Source organism: Haemaphysalis longicornis, unplaced genomic scaffold (genome assembly GCF_048455015.1).
Source record: "Haemaphysalis longicornis isolate Haplotype H1 unplaced genomic scaffold, Haemaphysalis longicornis Haplotype H1 scaffold_1, whole genome shotgun sequence".
NCBI classification, from domain to species: domain Eukaryota; kingdom Metazoa; phylum Arthropoda; class Arachnida; order Ixodida; family Ixodidae; genus Haemaphysalis; species Haemaphysalis longicornis.
In genome coordinates, this window is record NW_027526203.1 from 209784531 (window position 1) to 209793013 (window position 8483).

Below are 8483 nucleotides of genomic sequence, written 5' to 3' on the forward strand. Positions count from 1 at the left end.
CTAGGAATAGGTTACCCAAACAGAATAGAAACGAAACTCCCCGTTCCCGACGAGATCCGGCGCAACATCCGGGTGGACCCAATACCCAAGAACGTCAACCCCGAGCACAACAAAGGAAGAAGGACAGCGAGGACCAAGGCCCTGATCGACCTGCACGCCAACGACAGGCTCGCACGCTACGTGGACGTGGCCGAGTACACCAATCTGGAGAACGGCTTCACGGTAGCCGTCATTGACACGACCGGTGTCTTGCGGACAGCCGCTAGCGTGAGATGCGCCAAGTCTGAACAAGCAGAACAGGTGGCCATCGCACTGGCCATCTCGGACCACGACTGTTCGCAAGGTCGAATCCCAGATGGTGCATGTGTTTTTTTTCCTTTTTTTGATGTTAATTTATTTGTTTTTGGACAATGTTTTCTATACTGAATAGACCATATTTGCGCTTTGACGTTCATCGCTCCACGAGCGAGTTCACCAACTCAGCAGTTCACGAGCGATTCAGCTGACACTGGGACTGGTGCAAATACTCCTCTTACGATATAGGCACGAGCCAGGGAAGCTCCAAAGGTGGGGAAAAATACACCGCGTTTGAGCGTCTCTGTTGAAGCGGAGGGCATTCATCCAATGCGTTTGCCTTTGCCAATGATGGTGCTGGCAAGTTTATTTGATGCATTTTACAGCCGACAACATAGCTGTAAGCAAACAAACAAGTAAGAGGCATTCCTCCTCCTCCTTCTCCTCATCATCATGGCAACTCATGATAACACAACAGCCGTAAATGGGAAACAGCACAACAACAGGCATCCCGTTCCCAAGAAAAAAAAAACTTGGCCATTTTTGTGCCACGACCTCACTGACACGCCTGCACATGAAGCACCACAGAAAAGTATACACAAGACAAAGTATGAGAAATGTCGACAACCAGTCGAATTCAGGTTGTGTTTAGCCACAATAATCGCTACCAACTGCTCATGGAGCCTACTCTTAGAGAAGGCATGCATTTACGGTCATACACAGTGTTCAAAACTTTCATACTACATAAGATTGTAACCCTCCAGGCACAGCTTGCATAAAACAAAGGCATGCTAATGGACGCCAAGCGTGCTAACTCTGAGACAAAGACTATCGACTGCCCAAACAGCTTTACACAACAAATCTCTATAAACAGGTCACATAGACGTCCCTGATTTGCACAATCAAACAAAGAGAGCAAATTTCAAAAGCTTAACTCTGAGCTCAAACCAACAGGATACGGGCTTAGGTACTCCCCTGGGTACAGCTTACACAGAGGAATATTAGTGGATCCTAATTACACAAACTTTAAAAATAGTACTATCTACTCTAGCAAAGCATCTTAAAACAAATGTCAAGTAAACAGAAGTAACCAGCAAATTAGGATGAAACACGCGAAAGTTTCACTGGACAGTTTGCTTGTGCATTTAGGCTGGAGTAGGCAGTTGTGATGGCCTGGAGGTAGTGATGCCGCTCTTGAAGAATTCACTCAAAGCCATGAACTTCAAATGGAGGAGAGTGCCTTTACCCTCTGTATTGCTTCACAGGTGTGCAGAAGAAGCTGAGAGCCGCAGCCAAGAATGCGACATGCCAGGAGCTGAGTCAGTGGGTGCAGCCGATCAGCAACCATCTCTACGCCTGTGCCAGTGCCTGCGCAGACAATGCAGACTTTGCCGTGGCCATGTGGAAGAGCGCTGCAAACCATGCATGCAACGTTCACCACGGCCACAGCTCCACCCTCTACACTCGATGCCTGCACAAGCCATCTGGACCCCGCGCATGGCTGACTGCCGGTAAGGCATTGGTGCTTATAGATTACCACACCTCCAACTGGGTGTTTCGTTCAACTGTATTTCTTTTCACTGGTGGTTTTCCCTAGGTTCTCCTCCACACAGAAGATTGGAGGGAATCATCAATGCGCACTACCTGCTCCGGGACATCAGGCAGCTATCACCAAAAGTTCAAACTTTCAGCATCGAAAGCTTTCACAGTGTGCTCAACGGCTTTGCTACTAAGTCAGTGGCATTCACTTACGAAGGAATGAAGGCTCGGTAAGGAACAACATCATGTTGGGGACCTGGAACACCACTGCGTTCTAATCCCCACCTGTACACTGAGTGTTCCCAACTACTTACAGAAATTTGATAGCAGTGCTGCACTTCAATGAAAATACGAAAAGACCTCAAGCGGTGACCGCTGAAGGGGAAGGGAAGCTACATGTCAAAACCCCAAAAGGACGAGGAGCAACAGTGGCAACCGAAGTGAAAACAGATCCGACATTTGGTAAGTTTTTGTAAGGCAGTTGTTATAATAGCACAGTAAGATGCACGTTACACAGTGCAGTTACATTGTACGCTCTAAGGCGACTGCGCATACTTTTCACTGCAAGGAGGAAATAAGTTCATGAAGTTTTCAGAACCCGGTTTTTACTTTAGACGGATGGGGCTGGCCTGAGGGGCTGAGCAGGGAAGTGTTTGATTTTATGTAAGTCATGAAGGCACATTATAGTAATATTTAGTATTAAAAAAACAGCATTACAAAAACCACTGTCTTGGGTTTCTACTCCTCCCACATCAATTCATTCTCATTTCTGGCCATCTTTCTAGATGTCACATAGCTGAAGCATCAGGGATTGTCAAAATTGACATAGTCAAGGGAATTTTTTAATCCAGCTTTCCTAGCTTCAGGTATCTTGAAAGCTGCAATGTGCGTGTACAACGAAAGAAACTTGACAGGCTGCTTATAGTTAGATATACTGACAACCGATTTCGATGCATATGCACAAAGGACATAAGGCTTCGGACAAGGTTTTTGTAGTGTTGGACGTAAGCAATTGAAATAAATAGAAATAAATAAAATTTTATTAATTTGACTTATTTCCTTTTATCAATTTGAGTTATTTCCCTCAGTATGTTTTCACGAAAACACATGCAGAACCAAATGGCTAATCAACAATGAAGCAGTAATTGTTACAAACAGCTTGCATATTGTATCCGTACACCGACTTTCCCAACAATATGGAGCTGCTTGCTTTTAGCCTAGGAGTCATTGCTAATCACAATAAAGTGGGCGTTTGTTCATCAATGTTTCCCTTCGCTTTCAGGGTATGTGTGTGAACTGCAGTCAGGAGTGTTGGAGCGTTGCGAAGCCCTACCATCCTTCAAGGAAGCCCTTGCCCAAGTGGAGCCACCAATGCCGCCGTCTTTTGCTCCCAGCGCAGAAGAACGGCTACCGACAAAGCTCATTGCAGCACAGCAGCGCATACGCTTCCAGAAAGACTACTCAGCTTTTGTTTGACAACAAAAAATGGCCTGTCAGCAGGACACTTGCTTGATCTCAGCTGCAGTGGCCGTTTTTGTGATAGCTGTCAAAACTGCAAACACAAGTGAGCTATTTTGGAGCACATTAAATATTTCCACGTTGTTCCAGCACACCCCATTGCCCATCTGTACGCTTGGCGTGTAGAATACACAAAATTTTTGATTTTTTGTCAGTTTGCTTACAAACAATAAAGCCAGCATTTCTGTCTATTTCTCTTCCATTTATTGTGATGTGAATAGCACACAACAAAGTGAGCAGCGCTAGCAACACTTGAGTGCTTCCACAGCAGCCCCATGGAGTGTTATTTAGATGTAGAAAATAACCATGCAGCTGGCAAGACTGGGGGCTGGCTGTGATATGTGCATTCGTGTGGGTGTGTATTTACATAAACATCTTCACATGCATATGTATACAAGCTGGCCATAAGTAGGGGCAATACCTTTCTCATTCAGCCACACATCTTTTTAGTTATTGAACACCAAGGCAAGGCATCTGATTGAAAACTATACTGAAACAATGCCTACTACCAGAAGTGAAGCTTCCACTCCAGCTTCAAAACAAACGCTTTGAGAAGCTCTACCAACCCAGTGCGTGCATTTGCAGTTTTATGGGACACATCACAGTGCGTAATTAAGCATGGCAGATGATACCTGTTTCCGTACTGTTCAGATTTTCAACACTATCAGTAAATTGCTCATCCTGTAAGCAGTAGCAGTATCAGTATTCATGGCACTGCAATCTATTAATTCAGGCCCATTTGTTTTTTACACGTTATTTCTTTTATTTTGCAATCTGCCACTTAGTCGTGTGCCCGTTTGTGATGTGCCAGTGGATGACTAGTTGTAGGTCATGGGGGGTGCACTCAGGTCTAACTTAGCAAATCACCATGCTGATGCAGATGAGCGTCCAAACACCGGGTGTCAGAACGAAACGAAAACCGGAACCGCAAAATGAAAAAAAAACAATATTTTTGGCAAGAACGAGAACGAAAATGAAACGCTCTTTACTATTTCGTTCAGGGGCAAAACTGAAGACTTTTGTTTTTGGTCTGAGCGGCAAATTCAGGTATTCCAGGATTCACTTTTAATTTCCTGGCTTACGGCACTGATGTTGGTTCTTTGATATCTGTTTTTATACAATCCGTTTTAAGGTTAACCACAGGAGTTTTAAAGTGTTCTATTAGACGAAGTATCTTTAACTTGTAACGATAATATCACAACTATATGATTTAGTAACTGCACAGACAGATTTTGATTTGCCTCAAACTTATTCATAAGAATTTTTGTGTTCGGGTCCAGACCAAGGCAGCGTACTCAAGAATGGAGCGCAAGCGCGCATCACACTGGTTCTCTAAAAACTTGGAGTGTTTACATCTAACATGGGGCAACCCAGAACAAATAATGTTCGCGGATTTTTCATCTGCAACAGCCTCGCAATAAAACCTGGGTTGAGGACTGTCACCACTTAGTTTCTAAGGCCCAGGATAGAAACTTCGAGCGTCATTTACAGCTCGGTCATCAAATCCTTGGATTTTTTGCGTGCAGTTGAGCTATTTAAAGTATTTACAACAAATTAATACGCATCACTTAACCTTTTTAGCATCATTTCAAATTTCTGAATGATTTTTAACGTGATTTCATAAATCTCAATTTTTCTTGTGCACACGAACTGTTATGAACTGTAACGAGCTATTATTTTCTTGTTCCAGAGCTGAACTGAAACAGGACTTCTAGTTGTGGAATAAAAGAGAAACGTAAACCAAAACATGTCGTTCTCACACCCTGCCCAAATGTACAATATTTCTGGAACCAGATGGACAATAGTAATGCCACCATAAGCCTTTGGCAGGCTTCTTTCAATTTACAGTTAATGTAGTAGATATTGCAGTGTGCTCACTACGTGCATGCCAACCTGTACATGTGTGCATGCATGCAAACATATACACGCGTGCGTGCATGCATCAATGAATATGTATGTGGTTACATTAATACATTTGTTTCTTGAGTTCCTTGTAACAAAAAAAAACAAAAACAAAGCAATATCTTTTCTTGAACTTCACGAAGTGCAGGATTGAATTCTGCAGAGCTGTGGAAAGAGGTTACACTCACTCACACACGCAAACATGCACGCACACTAAAACTTCCTTTTCTTCTTAATATAAACATTATTTTCCTACCTGCTCGTATTCTGGATATCTGAATCCAGTGGGTGTTTCCGTGGGGAAGGTATGCCGAATCTTTGCCACTACGCATGAGGGCAAGACAAGGCGGTTACCTTCCCCGAGCCATCCCCACAGCCACCGCACAAACTGCCGGTAAGCCGTGTACCGGTACCTCCTGCAGCGAGTGTGCATGCATTTGGGGTCAACTTTGGCCAAATGAGCAACTTAGTGAGTGGAGAAAAGGCACCTGCACACTGCAAGCAGTGCACAAGAGGGTGGAGCTGCTAGCTAAATAACAATCTGCACCTACACTGCTTAGACACGTGTTCTTGCATGCAGTCTACCACATTGTCTCAGAAGGTGCGCCACAGCAGGGTTGCTGTCCAAGAGTACAATATTAGAGGGCATTAACAGTTCAATTTTTCTGTCAGAGCAGATCCAACATTACAGGCGAGTTCTTGGTTCAAACCAGATACGGCATAAGAGCATATATGGCATAATGGTCCTCTTTTTTTTGTCGACTAAAGGTGAACACAGTTTGTGCCACGCATACAGCCCCAGAAAAAACGGCTGTGTCAGTACTTTCTATTAAATGCGAAAACACGAATGGGGGATAAAGAAAGAGACTGCATGCATAGATAGCAGCATCGGCACTGCTGCTCACGTTTTGCAAACTGAACCAATAAATTAATGAGGCCAAGTTACTTGTGGATGTCGTCGCTCATGGGGTATCCCCTGGCCCGGAGTTCGAAATAGGCCACCCGCAGGACTGCAGTGTTTAAGCACACAGTTCGGAAATCCGCGTGCTCCATAATGCAGCCTGCGGGTGAAAGCGCCGTCACCACATGGCCCAGTTCACGGCAGCACAAGCACTCGCGCTCCTCGAAGTTGGCGAGAACGGTGCAGTGGCCGCACTGGCACCTGGAAAAAAAAATCACCTGGCGCCTCGTTGTGTTGGAGGAAAAGTAGGCAAGAGGTGAGCGCGCAGGAGGTGTAGTTAAGCAGATGAGAATTTACAAAGCGCAGTGGGGAGAAAACAGTTTGCAACGGCAGGAAACGGTGAGAAAGTTCGGGCCGCGCGCCAGCGAGCGAGTACGGCAGCCGCGCGCCAGCGACGACGCTGTTGCCGAGCTTCACGACAACGGCACGCATATGACGACGCTCGTGTGTTCTCGTAGAGTTCATAGAGGCATAGCATTCACATACGTGGAAATTGAAGGTGAAATGCGCGTATGTGGCCTCGCAGGGAATTAACATAGTCTCTGGTCTCGGGGTAAGGGAGGGGGGATTTCACAACTCCTACGAGGCGCCTGCCGCACCTACATTGTTTACGTCTTGAAGAACCAAACAGGCTCGCAGCTCGATCAACGCAATGTATCACCTCCACTCTTCCCCGTATTTTCCTGTGTTTTCTAACAAGTGTGGGTGTGACGTCAAGTTTATTGGCCGTGTCTCGCTCGGTTTCAACTCAAAACATTGGGCTCGGGTAGTCGGTGCCGTGCGCGCGCTGCAAAGCCTGCGCAAACCAAAGCAACAAGCTCCGCCGCTACTTGTCGCCCACCGTTTAAACGAGGTTGTGCGTACCGCATAATGACAGAAGTAGACTTACCAATCCGTGCTCTGCCGGCGTGGTGGGATCGCCGCTGGCGCGTCGTCGGCGACAGCCAGCTGCGGGCTGCTTCCCGCCGGAGACCTTTCCGGACTCGTAGCTGGAGGGTCATCCTCGTAAGGCCTCAGGCCCATCCTCCGCCAGCGCAGCAACGTTCGGCGCTCAAGTTCGCTAAAATTGCTGAATTCCAGCCCGAATTCTTTGGCAATGTCTTCGTTGTCTGTCTCCGTGGACGAAGAGGCACCACAGCTGTCGGACGACGCCATATTTACGAGCGGACGGAGCAGCCGCCGAAGACGCGCAGTGAATCCAAAGCCGTGCAGCCAATTGCCAGCTCATCCCCTCCTGACGTCACACGAAAACGCCACAGAAAATGGGCGAGCGTAAAGAGAGGAGGACAGCATTTTCCAATTAATTTTTCTACTAAATAAAATCGCGTAAACGCGCTCAGAGTGGTCGAAACATGGCCTGGGGACTCCGGACTACAATTTGCGCTAGTAATCCCGCAATGTTTACATAACACTTCAGTGTCCCTCTAAAATGACGTTGCAGCCATCCAGCGAGTGGCAGGTCTTTCACGAGCTCGGGAGCAAGCCTGCGCGCAAGCTCTATGCGCGCGCGGGGCAGAAAATGGGTGGAGCGTTCGCAGCAGAGCTCGACCGGTTTTCCAGCTGCTTGGCTGGCCAGAGGAAGAAGCCCCGGACAGCTGGGCCGTCACAGGCATGTCATGGCTATTCACGCAATCCGCCGGCAGGTGCAGCGTGGTCTGCAGTGGAGCTTGCGGTGCGGGTCATACTCCGACGATCCTCCGCACGCGGCTGCCGTGTAGACGGCGGCGGCGTGAGAGGCAGGCAAGAGACAAAGGCAACCGACGCCAACCTCCAAGGGGGGTTTATTCCCAAAACCTCCCTTAGCTGGCTCCGTCTTCTCGGATCCCGCGTTGCTCGAGCGGCCGGAGTCGTTCGACTCCGCCGCTACCGGTGGATGATGGTCGGTCCAGGCTCGAAGGGGAAGGCGCCAGGTCGCTCCGCCGCCGGCGTCTCGTCGTCTCGTCTTCGCTCGGAGCGGCCGCCCGGCGCCGCCGAGCTGGCCGAGCGCCGCAGTCCCAGTCTTCGCTCTCCGCAGCCGCGTCCCCGCCGAAGCCACTCCGAGCTTCCCGCTCCCAAGCGCGCCGGTGGCGCCATCTCGCGACGCGCAAGCGAACCCCTCAATTCTTGCCGTATGGTTGTGCAATCCCTCCGAGCGCTGCCGCGTACAAAGTCGGGATCGCGGGCAGCCACAATTCCTACACTCTCCTCCCTAAATACTCGACGCCACCCGCATTGAAACGGCGCCGCGAAGCACAAGAGTAAATCCCAAAACCTCAAGTTACGAAATACG

At 48.0% G+C, this 8483-nt stretch overlaps 1 protein-coding gene across 1 annotated transcript; it reads right to left on the reverse strand.

Moving 5' to 3' along the window:
* Window positions 1-903: 903 nt before the first annotated feature.
* LOC144141418 (P2X purinoceptor 7-like) lies at window positions 904-7636 on the reverse strand. The gene is made up of 4 exons (XM_077672987.1): window positions 7104-7636; window positions 6200-6415; window positions 5510-5669; window positions 904-1662 (listed from the first exon to the last, which is right to left on the reverse strand). The coding sequence occupies exons 1-4, from the start codon at window positions 7367-7369 to the stop codon at window positions 1645-1647; spliced, it is 660 nt and encodes a 219-aa protein (XP_077529113.1). The 5' UTR covers window positions 7370-7636; the 3' UTR covers window positions 904-1644.
* Window positions 7637-8483: the final 847 nt, after the last annotated feature.

Excerpts from the sequence above, each read along its gene's own strand:
- LOC144141418 (XM_077672987.1), bottom strand. The coding sequence starts at position 7,369 with ATGGCGTCGTCCGACAGCTGTGGTGCCTCTTCGTCCACGGAGACAGAC. Across the intron at positions 6,416-7,103 it reads CGCCGGCAGAGCACGGATTG|GTGCCAGTGCGGCCACTGCA; the intron begins GTAAGTCTACTT and ends TTTTTTTTCCAG. Across the intron at positions 5,670-6,199 it reads ATGAGCGACGACATCCACAA|GAGGTACCGGTACACGGCTT; the intron begins GTAACTTGGCCT and ends CACTCGCTGCAG.